This window comes from Talpa europaea (genome assembly GCF_964194135.1).
Source record: "Talpa europaea genome assembly, chromosome: X".
Classification (NCBI taxonomy): domain Eukaryota; kingdom Metazoa; phylum Chordata; class Mammalia; order Eulipotyphla; family Talpidae; genus Talpa; species Talpa europaea.
Window position 1 is genome coordinate 50061206 of NC_140081.1, and position 16697 is coordinate 50077902.

The window sequence follows — 16697 nt, forward strand, 5'->3', positions numbered from 1 at the left end:
TGTACAGATGACCTAATCTAGCCCCTGAAAGGGCAATAACAGTCCAAATGAGTTAGAGCAATTAAAATATGAAACCCATTTGGGAGAAATGGTTAGGGCTCTCCATGACTATGGAAATATGGTATAGCCTGCCCACCAAAGTGGATCTTCACCCCTATAAACGTGGGGATTGGCTGCTAAAGATGGAGCTTCCATATGATCCAGCAATTCCACTCCTAGGTATTTACCCAAAGGACACAGAAACATTAATTCAAAAGGGCACCTGCACCCCTATGTTTATAGCAGCATTATTTACAATAGCTAAGCTATGGAAACAACCCAAATGCCCAAAAATAGATGACTGGATCAAGAAGATGTGGTACATATACACAATGGAATATTACTCAGCAGTCAAAAAAGATAAACTCATGCAATTTGCAGCAACATGGATGGAGCTGGAAGGGATCATGCTCAGTGAAATAAGCCAGAAAGAAAAAGAAAAAGACCGGATGGTCTCACTCATAGCAGGAATTTAAAAAACCTAAATAAGGGCTCAGGAAAAAGACTAATTATAATAAAGTGAAAATTAAAATCAACAAGCAACTATAAGCCAGAGACATACTATGGGGGAGGAGAAAAGGGAGTAGGATCAAAACAAGGGTGGTGGGAATTGTATGGGGACTGTAACCAAGATGAAAATGCATACATTGTACAAAAATGAAAAATGATGTAAAAAATATACAAAATTAAAAAAAAACAAAAAAACCTGGGGATTGGGTTGTTAAAAACATGGAAAACTGGCCAGTTGCAAGATCAATTGTTGCCAAAGTGTGAAGGCCCTGCCTCATGATACTCACCATTCACTCATTATAATGGTAGGGGAAAGACCCTTGGATTCACTATACATACGTCAAAGCTGCCAAGGAATCATATCAGCCACATTCTCCAGACAGAGACCTAGTCCTGTGAACACCTCTCCCACTTTAAGCTGCTGTTTAGGCAGTATGAGAGGTAAGTGATGCCTGACTCTTCCTTGTATTGTAGTTGTCATCCTTTTTTGCCTATATAACATTAATTTTCCATTTACTTATGAGTCTTTCCATATTGCTAAAAGGTTGGGATCACTTTGCTTATAATCTTTAAGAATTTTTTTAAATGATGGCAGGCTCTATGATATTCTACATAGTAGTGGGTTCCCTTGCTTATTTAGCTGTGATTATTTTCTTGAGTTTTTATGTACTAATAAAGGGATTGAATCAAGTTACTAGCAGGCCTCAGGATTAACATTACACTATGTATACAAACACACACACACAGACACACCATGGCTGCATTATTGTCAACTCCTATAGTTATATATTTTTTATTTATTTATGCATACAAGAGCTGGAGTGTAGGCAAGAGTTGGGGGGTAAAAGGATTCACCAGACAGAGTGGGAAGCAGAACAGGTAGATTGACTGAAATATACTACTGAGGGGAGCAGCTGGTGAGACAGGAGAGGTCTGCTTTGCCATATGTGGGTTAACTCCCTGGCCAGGGATAGAACTCATGCTGCAGTGGCTGCGGATAGCTTCACAGTGCTGTGCTTAACCCCCTGCGCCATGATGGGGGGGCCTCAGTAAGTATTTCTCATACTACTTCAAACCTGGAAACATCATCAGCTGTTGGATGTCACCCAAAACCTCTTCTATACATGATGATCAAGACCCTATAGTAATGCCCATGACTAACTTCACAGTGAATTATGATGAAGAGCTCCTAAAAGTATCCCACAGGGTTAGATTAACAAATGGAAAATGTCCCCTACTCCTTGTTTCTTCCTGACATCCCCCGACTGAACGGCGTATTCTACATTCTGGGAAGATGTGTGAAACCTTTAGGCATGTGAACATCAAAACCAGGCGTTCGCTAATGGACAAAGGTGAACTGCCTAATTAATGGGATTTATTTCTTATTTCCCATCTCTCCCACTTAGTTCAAGACAATGTAGCAAAATTGGTTAAAATTACATATCTAGCATACATTGTACAAAAAGGATGATATAAAATATATATAAAATAAAAAAATTAAATTCTAACGAAGAAAAAAATTACAGAACTACTCAATTATGTCAAGATTTTAGTAGCAAGTACCAAGTGTACCTCCAGGGAACACCCTCCAATTTACCTGCATGTATATTAAACTTCCTCCTAGACCTTTCCACTCACTGAACCATGGCTTAGAAGAGTTTTAGCCTCAATTCTCCAAAATGATAATATAAACTTTAAAATGACTGGTATTATCTTGCCTCCTCAGGATACATCTTTATGGAATGGATAGTCAATCTTGGATTTATAGGTGTGCTGGAAGCTAGTGTATAGGAGGAATGTGTTTATTAGGAAATTTAATTAAAACTTTTTTGATTGACTGGTCTGGGAGAATCAACAGCAGACTAATTCCCTAAATTTTTTCTCTAGAATTAGGTCTAACACAAATGGAGATTTAATTTGGGGACTACTGTATAAATACTAGCCTGGGGGTGTGGATGTTGGACCTGGATATTCTGGGGGATAAAACCCTGCTACCTTGGTGGGGTTATGGCCCAAGAGCATGTGATTAGAAATCTCTCACTTATTTCAGAAATAGAGGCAGATGAAACAGCACAGGTTGTTGTCACTCAATATGAAGCATTAGATTCCCTAGTTAAAGTAGTATTGGACAATAAGATCACCCTAGATTACATATTGGCTACACAAGGTGTATGTACAACAGCTAATTATTCTTTCTGTGTATATATAAATACTTTCGTTGGAGGTGGAAACTCACTTGGAGAAAATTAGATAGCAACCCACATGGCTCCAACAGGTTTCACCTCAGGAACCTAGATTCAACATATTAGAAACTATTTTCTCATGGATTCACAGAGTGATAGCATCCATCAAAAATATATACTGAAATTGACATTTCTACTCCTTTGTATACCAGGCCTAATATTTCCATTAGTTAAACTTTGTTTAATTTGTTGTTTATCCCATATCTGACCACAACTTCAGAGTCCTTTTTTCCCAGATACATGAGTACCTCCAACTGAAAGCAAAAGCAGTTTTATTTTCCTATCTCAGGCCATACATGACCAAGCAAAATGACTACATGATTTCCTCCTCCACTGGTTCCCTTAGTGGCCATTCTTTTGCTTCTCATGTTTGACACAGGAATTTTCAACATGCTTGTCTCCTTTGTAAGTATAAGAATAGAAGCAAAAATCTGGTGGTGGTTCAAGGATATGAGCAGCTCAGAGCAGCCCCAGGTGATTCACAAACAGATTAGCCAGAGAATGATTCTGCTCCTCTAATTTTAGGGAGAATAGCATTGTACCTAGTCAGCAGGAAGTACATACAGAAGACAGACCACCAAGTCTCGCCCCTCAAGATGAGGAGAATGTAAACAAAGGAGGGATTTTATTACCCCCACGCAAAATTTTACCCTGTGTAAACCAGATACATTTAACATTTTACCACATTTCACCGACTTCTTCCAGTTATTGTTCTTTTCTAGGTGGAATCTTTGGAAAGAGTTGCTTCTGTTTAAAGGTCAAACTGCAGAACTAGTCAAAACAGCTCGAATCTGTACAACCTAGCTGAGGGGTAAACACAAGCAATAAAAAATGCATGCAAGGCCCAACCCTGAAGAAAATTCTATCCCTTTGATTACTTTAAGAATAGCTCCCTCTTTGAATCCTGACTGGAGAGGTGCTTTAGAACATGAGTTCCCTGTTCTCTCCTGTTTGTCAAGCAATAAAGCTCTTACTCTGCTTGCTGAACCTAGTTACTGTATTAATTGGCTACCAATCACCAGAGCACCCTCCTGGGGTCAGTGACAAGACCATGTAAGAAAAAAAAAAAAGACCCAAACAAAACCAGAAACATCACAACTGATAACACAAAAATAAAAGAATTACAGGAGAATATTAGAAACAATATGCCAACAAATTCAATAACCTACAGAAAAGGGAAAACTTCTTACAAACATATAAACTGAATCTAAAGAAATAAAAAAATGAACAGGGCCTCCCTGGTGGTGCAACGGATTAAGCACAGCACTGTGAAGCTGTCCGCAGCCTCTGCAGCATGAGTTTGATCCCTGGCCGGCCAGGGAGCAACCCACATGGTGCAGCAGACCTCTCCTGACTCGCCCGCTGCTCCCCTCAGCAGTGTTTTCAGTCATTATGCCTGTTCTCCTCCCCACTCTGTCTCTGGTGAATCCTCTCACCTCCCACATCTCTGGCCTGTACCCCAGTTCTTGTATGCATAAAAAAATAAAATCTTAAAAAAAAAAAAACAGAACGGGAGATAATACTTACAAACCATGTATCTGATAAAGGACTTGAGTCTGGAATATATGAGGAATCCTCACAACTCAATACAGAAAGACCAATAACACACTTTAAAAAACAGGCTAAGGATGTGAATAGACATTTCTCCAAAAAAAGATCTATAAATGGCCAATAGGCACATGGATATATGCTCAACAACTCAGTCTATTAATAGCGCTCTAGTAATTATTAAATTAGTATCTTTACAATTCAACAATCATTTATTGTGCAGTTAGTTTCAATTGGCATTTTATTTACTCTTATACAAGTACCTAACACAGAGAAAGCAATAAATGAACAAATGGACTTTAAGCCTGTCATTTATCTATACTGAGTCAGTTTCCCCATCTGTAAAATTAGAACGGCTGAATATGATATTCTTTAAAGCAGTACTATTTAATAGAACTTTCTGCAATGATGGACCTGTTCCATATCTTGTAACTATTCAGCCCTTAAATGAAGTTAATGCAATTGAGGAATTAAAATTTTAATTTAAATGAAGCTAATGCAATTGAGGAATTAAAATTTTAATTTAATTTAAATTTAAACAGATATTGGCTACCATATGGCCCTGCATAACTCTAGTGCATAATCCAAAGTATCCCAGTAATCACACAGATGTGGAAATGTATATATGCAATAAAACAAAAGTACATAAAGCAATACTTCTCTTAACATATATAAAGCACTAATGTTTTCTCCTCTATTCTACTGCATTTCATCTAAAGAAAAATCCAATCCACTAACATGATTTTATAACATGACACTAAAATTCCTTTCACTTTAAAATATTATGCTATAATGGTTGTCCTAAAAGTATGTATTCAATATTTATTTTGTAATCTTAATTATACCATTAATTAATTTGAAGGTGTCTCAGTTATATCAGCCTCTACTTGAAAAGTTTTATACTCATTCCTACATCTCCCAGTTAAATCCACATTTTAAAAAAAGATGGCAAGAGTTCCATGGCGTTAAGAAGTAAAAAACAAAAATAACATCTTTTCCTTGTTCACACTTCAGAAATGGCAGGATTTAGAAGAGGGTGGAGGAAGGATGTTGTGAAGACAGTGTTCATGAAAAGAGAGAAAGCTAAGTTTGAATTACAGTACCATCACCTCCTCTGAAATCCCTAAAGAGTTCTCCTTCTCCTTCATTCTTTCAGTCTGGGAAAGTCCTACAAGTTTTATCTTAGCTACATCTGGCTTATTAGAGGACTACAAGAATGATTCCTAAGAGATCATGTATTACAAACTTTTAAGTATAAAGTGCTTTTATTTTAATCACATGTGGACTATCAGGAAACAAAACAAAGGAATAGACAGACTAAACCAAAACATATTCTAGAAATCTTACTATAGAACTGAGGCTACAAAGAGGGTGGAGGTGGGGAGCAAAGAGGACTAAGGTACTATGGTACAAGGTTATAGTGTTTTGGTGGTAGGTGTGGTTTGATAACATATATTTAAAGAGGTATAACCCTATATCCCTAAATCATATAGAATGTTGTAAACCAGTGTTATCTCAATTAAAATATTTGCTTTTAAATAGTGTTTTCAAAACCTAAATAAAATAATCTGTATTTGCTTCTCTAGCCTAATCTGGTACTTCTCTTAAATATCTCACTAGTCTAAACCTTATGTAGTTCTACAAAGCGTTCATGCTATATCTTACCTGTAGATCTTTATACATGCTATTTCCTCTTTATCTTCTCCAAATTTTTCAGGACTTGACTTAGATATAAGGTACTCAAGGCAATTTTCCCCACCATAAGATCAGACTCAACGCCTTCATGCATATCCAGTACTCAGTGCCTTCCCAATCACTGCACTGCTTATTACTGTTGACTGTTCTATCCTACTGTAATTGCCTGTTTACTTACTTCCCCTACTAGATTGTAAACTCTTTAAAGACATGGCCTATATTTTGTTTCTGTTGTAAAGGTATTCAATAATTATTAATGGATGGAATGGATCCAATTCCTCTAGTATTCCATTTGCCTAGTGTCATTCACTATTCTCTCTGCTTGCAATGTTCCCCCAATTCTTTCACCAGCATGACACCCTCTGGATAATCTGGTTCTTAATTATCACTATTTCCTATGGATGCCTAAAGCCCTTATTGTTCATTCTTTTCATTAGCTGTTTGACCTATTACCTTGTTTTTCAGTCACTCTTGTAATGTACAGATCAACCTCCTTAACAACTCCTTAATTAAACTGACCAATCCTTGAAGGCATAATTTGTCTCTGCTTCTCTTGGTACGCCATTATCTAACATCGTGGTATGTATACAACAGACATTAAATATTTGTTAACGAAGAATTAAAATTTAAGAAACTTTTTCCTCACACAAAGTTGATAATACTTAGTGATACTGATGAAGAAGTGGTAACAAATTTTTTCCCAATATTTCAGAAATAAAAAGATACACTAAAGTACAGCAAGTACAAATCATTTGTAAAAACTGTTGAGTGCGAGATGATAACGGTCATAAATATTAAGAGGCACTACAACCATAGCTACATTCATTAAAGATAAGTAGCTTGTGGCTTTCCTGTGTACTTAGAACACTATTTTCAGATCAAAGAACAACCGTGTTTACATATGAATTTGGGGCAGTCAATGCTGTGGAGAGAAAGATAATTACGGGTTTTGCCTATCAAGGAGCACTGTCGGCAAGGGCCTTAACTGGTGCCAACTCCGTTTTCTGCTCACTGACATATAGCTTGCCGTCATTTTACAGTGTCCTCCAAATCGCTACTTCCAAAAGAGTAAAACTTGAACCATAAGCAAAATGGTCTCAAATTCCATTACTAATTTTGGAAAGTAGCCCAGCTCCTCCTTGTATTAAGAAAGGTAAACAGTCTGGGAATGATGCTTACCCTAACTCTTAAACTCACAAAAACTATAAAGCTTGCGAGAGTCACCATTGCTCCAAGTGCCCTCAGTAGAGAACCTGCCCGTCCCGTTCCCACTTGCTGTGACCCAAAGGTTTTCTTTACCCGTTTCTCAAGCTACTAATCCTAATTTCCCTCACGTAATGCTGCTCCGAGATAGTCCTGGCAACCTCTTTTGTTGGCGCGCTCTCTAATCCGAGGTCACAAGGGTAACCTTTTCCCCAAAGGTCCCCTTGTCCTTCGCCCTAATCTTCCATGTGAACGGCATCTCACCTGGGAGATTCGAACGGTTCCCGAGGCGCCGAGCTGACATGGCCTCCACTGCCGCCCTGGGCCGCAGACAGAGACTAGAGGCCGGATCAGAATCGCCGAGTACCGGCGCTTTTCAAAAGCAGCCGCCGCGGCAGCCCAGCGCCAGGAATGTATCGCGAGCAGCGCCATCTTGAGCGAAGAAAGAGGAACCGACAGCAGAGGATTATGGGATGTTGGCGGACCGAACTCCACTACCTTAATCTCTCCCCTCCTCCTCATTTGCCCAGGTCCAGAGACCGGAAATAGCTTCTCTGAAGGTTTGGGTGCTTGGGCGAGTCTTTTTTCTCTTAGGGCGGGTCTCTGAGGGTTTTTCGAACACAGTCGGGAATATGGGAGTAATATTGTCTTTCGCACTTTTCCTACATTTGCGAGATAAAATAAAGAATTCGCAGTTAAATTTAAATTTCCATAACGAATTATTTTTTAATATGTCTCAACTGTTGCATTTGCTAAATCTGGCAACCCTAAATTGTCGGGTTGTTTCACTCTTGTTTTACTGCTTCCACTTTCTCCATTTTCTTTTGCATATTCTTATTTTTTTTTAAGATTTATTTATTTATGCATACAAGAGCTGGGGTACAGGCCAGAGATGCAGGGGGTGAGAGGATTCACCAGAGACAGAGTGGGGTACAGAACAGGCAGACTGACTGAAATACACTGCTGAGGGGAGGAGCAGGCGTGTCAAGAGAGGTCTGCCTCACCCTGTGCGTTGCTCCCTGGCCGGCAGGGTATAGAACTGATGCTGCAGAGGCTGCGGATTGGTTGTAGTGTGGTTCTTAACCCCTTGCGCCACCAGGGAGGCCCTGTGCATATTCTTATTAACGCTCCTGTGCACGATGTTTAGAGTAGATTAAGCTTCAGGTCTTAATCACTCCTAGATGGAGGCTTCACCTGTAAAATTATTGTTTCCTCGTCTTGTAAGCGCTTTTACTTGACTGATTGCTCTCTTTCCAGCAAACATTGGAGCAGTTTTCCTTTGGTCTGTTGCTGTTGGGACAGTTTCACACTCTTCTAATTTGCTGCCTTAGCTCTTCCCTTATTGCAAATCAACTAAATTGAGGGATGGTAGAGTGAGTGTGTACAGAAGTCCATGTTTAAAGACAGGTTTACATTTTTTTGTCACAACCCTCATTAAAAAAAAAAAAAAGGTTGAATATGTTTACCTTTATCTGGGAAACTGTGTGTCCAGGTGTAAATGTTACTTGAAATTCTGGAGACATTAATACAGTTGCAATTTTATATACATTCCTGCATTCTCAAAGCTTTCACACAGAGCAGGCAACTATGAACTTTTTATGTAGAGGCACTGTGGAGTAATGATAAATATGATGAAGAAAAGGATATGCATGGCCCATGCAGTTACTTTTGCTTTGTTCCAAAATTCATATTACACTCCAGGTTTCCAGGGAAGAGGATGCTTGAGCAGAGTTATTTAAAGAAGAATAAATTTATAATTCAAGGAGTTGAAGGAAATTCCATATAAAGGAAATGACTTATTTAAAAGTAAGAAGGCATAAGAAAACATTTCCAGGTTCAGGAGCCAGGTGTATGGCAGAGTAGTAAGAGATGAACCTGGGTTAGCAGAGCCAGGCTAGTAAAGGACTTCGTATTTCATTCTAAGAAGTAAATGCTTTGTTCTGAGCCAGTAGAAATTTTTTTTTAAGATTGATTTATTTATTTATACAAGCACTGGGTACAGTCAGAAGCGCTGGAGAGTGAGAGAATTCACCAGAGCCAGAGCGGGGAGCAGAGCAGGCAGAAGGACCGAAGTACACTGATGAGGGGAGCAGTGGGCGGCAGGAGAGTTCTGCATGCCATGTGGGACCCTCCTCCGGTGGCCGGGGAGCAGCTGGGAATCGAACCAGCGCTGTAGAAGCTGCGAGCAGCTTCGCAACCCAGCGCTCAACCGCTGCGCCACTGGGGAGGCCCTGAGCCAGTAGAAATTTTTAATCCAAGAGCAACATGATCACGTTTGTATGTCCATTAAACCACCTTGGCTTAAGTGAGAAGTTTGGATTAAAGAGTTTGGATTGAAGTCATGAAGTTAATATTATAGTTCAGTCATAAAATAAAGGTCTAGTCCTAGCAGTAGCAGTTACAATAGATTGATTTCAGAGATATTAAAAAGATAGAATTGACAGCACTTGACTAAAGAGATGTTTCTGGCTTATTATTGCTAGTTGACAGTAGATGAGTAATGGTCTCTCTTATTAATGACTATGTCATCATCAGTAAACATTCATCATCTATTTTGTGTTAGAGAGCAACATTCTATAATAGAGAAAACCTAGACTCTACAAGTGATTTTTTTTAATTAGGTTAATATTGCCATTATAAGGCATTGTCCAGTAATGCTCTAATTTTTTTAAATATAGGAACCTATACAATATATTGTGTGAGAGATTGTCAGATAGGATATGACAAACTAATATATTAAATTTGTATACTTTCAGAAACACACTATCTTGCTGGAATTTAATAACAGCTTTTCAGGGCTTACTACTCATTCCAAAGTAGATTTTTTTTTTTTAAAGACCAAGGCACATGGTGGTAGAGTCAGAGCTAGAATTGGGATATTCAGCAATTGACCACTGTTCTTTACACTAAAGATGCCACCAACACTCAAGTATAAGATTTCATTGAAAGTCTCTAGAGGACACTTAGGATCATAACATTTTACATCAGGCAAGACCTCAGAATCCTGAAACACCTGCCCCTACATATGACTTCTCAGGATTCTTGAGACATTTCATTAAAATAATCTATAAGCATTGTTGGCATGGAACAATCGTTGTGGATCTTTGGAGTCTGCTGCAGACAGGACAGCCGATGAAGTTCTCTGCCATTAATGAAGACTCTGAGTCTAAATGAATTTGCTGCAGGGGGAGGCTGGGGAGAATACCATCAAGAGCAGCTCTACCCTTCACTCTCCCAGCCCACGTTTCAATTAAATATATGAACAAAAGAAAAAGAAAATAGCACGCAATTGTATTTATGCTTATACAGATTAATAAGTTACTTTTGAAAACAAGCTTTTCTAGTTAGTAAGGAACATGCGCACAAGCCAGTACGTCCTCAGAGAACAGGAGTCAATTCTGGAAGAAGTTCTGTTTGCAGAACTTCTAACGTCCTGGAACTCCGCATGCAGAGTAAACAGGTATTCTCCAAAAACTCCAGCTCCCTTCAGGGCAGCAGGCTCCCAACAGTAGTGAAAATAATTTTTACTGAAATAGTGTTCATTTTAAGCCAACTCCTCTGATTAAGAAATGTGAATAACATTGGAATACCTACCTAACTACTCTATGATGAGCTAAAGTGAGTCAATCATGAATCAAATCAGCCAAAGAAAATCTCTAGTGCATCCAGAAATAGAACCTGAAGCACAGTAAGAGTTGTGCACTGCTGGAGAACTACAACAACAGGCAGGCCAACTTGACCTGCAGTAACTTGACACGTAAGTGTCCAAAATACAGAATCGCACAATACAAACCACTAAAAATAGCTGCTGCAGACACAGATCACATCACTTATTTATGCAATGATTATACCTATATGTGTATAGTATTTTGCAATTTCCAAAGTGTTCATACCTTACCTTATTAAATCCTCACATCAACCCTGGAGAATAGATATTGTTTATTAATATCCCCATATTTATGAGGGTACAGGCTGCGACAGGTTGTAACTTGATAGAGGATACAGAGGTAATGGATGAAGACCAAACCAAGGATTTATGACTCTAAAAGCAGTACTTTTTCCACTTAATTACATCTGACAAACCCACAGCTAATATCATTCTCAATGGTGAAAAACTAAAAGCTTTTCCACTAAGATCTAGTGCAACACAAGGATAGGATGTCCCCTCTCTGCACTACTATTCAGCATAGTATTGGAAGTCCTAGCTAGAGAAATTAGACAAGAGAAGGATATAAAAGGAATCCTAATTGGAAAAGAAAAAGTAAAGTTACCATTGTTCACAGATGACATGATAATATACACAAAGAACCCTGAAGATGCCACTGAAAAATTAATTGAAAGAATAAACCAGTTCAGTAAAATAGCACGTTATAAAATCAAGACGCAAGAATCAATCACTCATTTACGCAAATAATGAAATAGAAAGGGAATAATTTTTTGAAAGATCCCATTCACAATTACACTTAAAAAAAAATTCCTAGGAGTAAACCTAACAAAGGAAGTGGAGGACCTATTTAAAGAAAACCATAGGACTCTTTAAAATAGAAGAATACACAAAGAAACAGAAAGATCTTCCCTGCTTATGGATTGGAAGAACCAACATTGTCAATATGGACATCCTACCCCAAGCAATATACAAATTCAATGCAATCCCTATCAAAATCCAATGTCATTCTTTCAAGAAATAGAATAAACATTACCGAAATTCATATAGAACCACAAAAGACCCAGAATAGCCAAAGAACCCTCACAGAAAAGGGTCCTATGAAAATCACAAGGTTTTGCCATTCAGTTATTTCAGTTCATCTCCCCCACTCGTGAAGGAGGCAGATTACGCCCACTATGCAGGAGACATGTGCACATCTCTGCTAGTGAGGTCCCACTTTGTGGCAATTTAGAAATCCTAATTTAACTCCAGTAACTATAAATCTGAATATACATTGGAATACACAGTACAAACAGCACTTGAATGGAACCTGAATGCAACAATTTTTTTTTCCTTTAAGGCTCCAGAAAATCTGCATATAGACAGGGCAATTAATTCTCATAATAAAAATATTCCCTCAAAATAGCCAGAGTCTCCAGTCAGACTCCACGTGAGTAGATGTTGTATCACATTCTATTCACAAGTGTACTTTCTTGTGAGTCTGCAGGATTAGAATCAATTCTTTCAGGAAATAATAGCTTCTTGCAAACTACTTCCTTTATCAGTAAATACTGTGGTTTGGGGGGGGGGTTCACTTTGCTTTTTGTTTTTAATTAACATTTTTAATTTTCTTACATCATTGTTCCTTTTTGTACAATATTTGATTTCTCCCCTCAGGGGTAGTCCCCTTAAATCTCCCACCACCACATCACCCATGAACTGTCGCTTTAGTCCCTTGTGCTCTTCCCTTCTCTGTTTTGACCCCACTCCCTTCCCCTCCCTTGCGTATCCCTCAGATCTATAGTTTGCCGAGAAGTTTTGCCTTTTTTTTTTTTGACACTTTGTTTAGTTTCCCTATGATACCATCCGATTTTTTCCATGAAGTGGGAAAGTGAAATATGCATCAAATTAGCATTTTTGCTCTCTTTTGATGCATATTCTCCTAACACACGTCACTCTTGTCGGCCTCATGGTAAAGTCTGATGTCATTTATTCTGATAAGCACCCCATCAATTCTCAATAAAAACTGCAACATTAGGAAAAGCTAATGGCATTACTCTAATTTTCATACACAGGCTTGAAACTCCATAATCAGGGAGTTCATCCTTAAACAGGAGAACTTCTTCAAATACCTTAATCTGTTCTCTGGTTTTCATCTCTGTATCTATATGACCTGTTGTAAGTACAACCTTTAACTGAAGTGATTTTCCAAGTAACGTTCCCTTTTAATGTCTTATATAGGGCCAATCGTATGGCTTAATAACCTCTTCAGAGTGTTCACCCTCCATCCTGCTTCCCTGCCATTCTTCAGCACAGGCTACTTTAAGCATTCCTTGGTAGTTGTTTACACATCTTAATGCATCTCTAGCATTGAACTCAATCCCAAAGCCAGAGCAATGCTGGATTCTTAAGACATTGTCTCCAAGCATCATTTCAGGAAGAGATGGATGTGCAATTCATCAGCTAACTTCTCCACATCCGTGGACTTCACAATGTGAGTCTTGGCCACCATCAGCTTCCAGGCCCAGAAAGAGAAGTCTTGGTGGCTTCTCTGGATTCCATGGATCATCAAGGTGGTGGCAGGACCTATGTGAACTACAAAAAACAGTTTGGAGCAGCAGCGGTGGCAGTAGGCACTGGTTCCCAGGATATAGTATGCTTGACTGGCAATGTTTATCGTTGATATTTTGAATGTCATTCCATTGTCTCATTGTATAGTTTTTGTTTACATTTCTGACAACAGCCTGATGGGAATGCCTTTATTAGTAATCTGTTTATTTCTTCTAGCCATCTTCTCTATGCTTTCTTTGCTTTGAACTCTTAGTATTTTCAGTACTAAGTGACTTGATGATATCTCCTGCATTTAGATATCCAGGTGTTCTTTGAGCTGCATACTTATATATTCAGTTCTTTCACCCAATCCTGAGAAACATTCCTCTATTATTTCTTTGAATAAACTCTCTTGTTCCCCTGTTCTTTTTCTTCTTCTTCTTCTGTGCTACCCATTATCCTTAATGTCATATTTCTTAATGGAGTCAGATCTTTCTCAAATGCATCTTCATTTTTTTTAACAACTACTTTTTCTCCTCTTCCATCTGGTTCCTATGTACATTGCTATCTTTCAGGCCACTGATTTGATCCTCCATTTGGTCTATTCTGCTTCCATGGCTTCCTTTATAATTGTACATTTCTTTGTTTGAGCCTTTTGCATCTTGTATGTCTGTTATTTTATCATTTAAATCTTCAATGTCTAGCTTCTGGTCATTAATCTTACTTCTGAGCTAATTCATTTGTTTTTTTGAATTTTGTTTTATCTATTTGATTGACCTTTATGAGTCTCTTTTATCACTTTGACTTGCTTGTCTGTTTTTTCTCTCTGTGATTTTATTATGAGAATTTTGTAATCTATATCTTATAGGGAGATATAATCTTCCATTTCTTTTTAGTTAGAGTCTAGAATGTTTTCTCCTTGTTATGCCATATTTCCCATGGTTTTTCTTTTGTCTATCCTTCATGCTGCTTTAAATTTTCCTGATTTTTATGAAATATTTATAGTAGTAGTAGTAGTAGTAGTAGTAGCTTAGAAAGTGGAACTATTTTTAGTTTTCCCACAGGTGTTGCTTTAGTATTATTTGATTTTTAAATTTTTTTTTTGCTTCAGTTGACTTCCATAGGTACTGAGTTCTGTTTTTACAATTGATGAGTCATAAGAGTGGGTTGGGGGCAGGGGGGCAAGCTAGCACATACTTGAGGCCTCATACTTGAACTGAGATTCTTGGAGAAGGAATAACTTTAAATCACAGTAGTGTTCAAATGGAAACAGTTGTCTTTGAGAATTATGACTATTTTGATTTTAATCTGTGAAATGATCTGCAAATGTGTAGGTTTAAATCATTCAGAACTATATTCAATCTCATTCTTATCACTATACTTAGGAGTGAATGAGGGAAAGTGTCAGTCAGCTTCTTACAGATGATCTTTGAAATGATATTTGGCGCAAAAAGCAAAAACTAAGTAAATTATAATACACAGTAACTTCATAAAACTCCATCTAGCATGAAAAAGGATATATATGAAAACTGAATTAAAATGGGATAACTAATTTTAGTAAGGGACAAAAACAGTATAAAAAGTCCAATGATAGCTATGTAAGTGTATTTTCATAAATATATGACTAGAGACTGAAAAAACATGGAGCAATAAAAATAACTTTGTTATATTGGTGGAGATATAAGAAGTTTTTTTTTTTAAAAAAAGTCATATGTTTTCCTTTAAAACAATGATTTCTTCAAATGTTAGGGAGTAAAGAATTTTTGGAAAGGAAAAGGTGAAATTTCCCAAATTCAGACTTTGCTCACATTAATTTATATATGCCCCTGCATATATACAAAGATAAGTCCAGACTTTCAGTTTTGGACAATTGGGATATTATTGGAGATTAGACTGTTAGTGCTCTTCTTTACTCAGTTCAGTCTCTCTTTCTGACTGCTGTCATACAATGACTGTAGCTTACCATTTGTTTTAATGACTATCGGATCTTGACTTCTATCCTAGCTTTCTCTCTGGAGCTTCAGATTTCTATATTCATCAGCTAACTATTTTCCACATGGCTATATCATAAGCCTTAAAATTTTCTGTCATCTCTCCACCTCCCAATCCTGCTTTTCTTGCTAATTTTCTCTTCCTTACTTTTAATAATCATTTATTTAACTAGTTGTACAGATCAAGTTTCTTGACTCCTTCCTTGCTTTCTCATCAGCTGCAATAAATTTGCACTAAAATTCTATTCCACTTCCAGAGTGTCTTTTTGATTTAGCTTCTTTCTTTCCTCCTCAGTACCCTTAACATAATCCAAACCATCATCTCTCACTTGGACTATTGTAACAGCTTCTCCCTGCTTGTAGTATTGTTAGCCTGTGTTGTGTTACAAACCCTACATTGCTGCTGGAATTGTCCTTTTAAAATAGAGTTTGAATCACAAGCTTGAATCATCATTCTTTTTCACAAAAATCTGCCTACATATTTAAGTCCAAATACTTAGGACTTTTCAAGTTTTCCATGATCTGGCTTTGCTAGATTCATTATAAGATAACTCACCCTAAATTCCTATAATTCTTGTTTAGTTAGCACATTTCACTCCTCCTGGCCTTTGTCCCCTGTCTTTGCAATTGTTCTCTAGTTATTCAAATTCTTATTCAGAGTCTAGCTGAAATATCACCCATTCCATGAAACCAATCCTATTTGCTTCATTGGAAAATGACTTCCTCCTTTTCTACTCTAACAGAGTACTGCTTGGGTTTCTTTTATATCACCTGTTTCGAATTTCCTTGCCTCTTCTTACAACTAAAGGCTTCAAGATACAGCTTGGCTATAAACAAACCTGTATATCTGAGGGGTGTTCTTAACCAGAATGTGTTTTGTTTGCCTCTAACCTGGAGACAAAGTAAGAAGTCAAGTGCCAGACCCAAATCTTTGTTTCTTCTTCTTTCTACTAATGAGCCTAGTCTGAGCATGGTGGGGCCAGAGGAAACAGCAGCATATCTGTCAGAGTAGTGGGGAAAGCATGATTCATTTATCAACTAGCTGAAGTTTGGAAAGGGATTGAGAGAACCATCTGTTGAAATCTCACCATCCATCAGCAGTATGTTGCCCTGGGCAGCCAGCCTGCTGTTAACTACTTACTAATTTTAGGTTGTTTTGCTTTTCTCGCAAAGGTTCTTGGGTTAATTTATGGACTATATAAAAAAGAATGAGAAAAACCACCACAAACTGTGGGATTGACTCCAGTGTCAGGAAACATGGATTCTAATCAT

At 37.8% G+C, this 16697-nt stretch overlaps 1 protein-coding gene and 1 pseudogene across 6 annotated transcripts in view; both read right to left on the reverse strand.

The window, feature by feature from the left end:
• Positions 1-7689, reverse strand: part of ABCB7 (ATP binding cassette subfamily B member 7) — a gene marked incomplete at its 3' end in the record, with an annotated part of 92132 nt that extends 84443 nt beyond the window's left edge. For all 5 annotated transcript variants that reach the window (XM_084259241.1, XM_084259243.1, XM_084259240.1 and 2 more), the window contains exon 1: positions 7503-7689. In XM_084259241.1, the coding sequence (XP_084115367.1) occupies positions 7503-7670 (168 nt within the window). In that variant the 5' untranslated portion in view covers positions 7671-7689. The remainder of the gene's footprint in view (positions 1-7502) is intronic.
• Positions 7690-12350: 4661 nt separating this feature from the next.
• Positions 12351-13453, reverse strand: LOC311187567 (TIP41-like protein; annotated as a pseudogene). Its single transcript has 2 exons — positions 12723-13453; positions 12351-12455 (listed from the first exon to the last, which is right to left on the reverse strand). The product of its transcript is annotated as a TIP41-like protein (transcript).
• Between the last annotated feature and the right edge of the window lie 3244 nt (positions 13454-16697).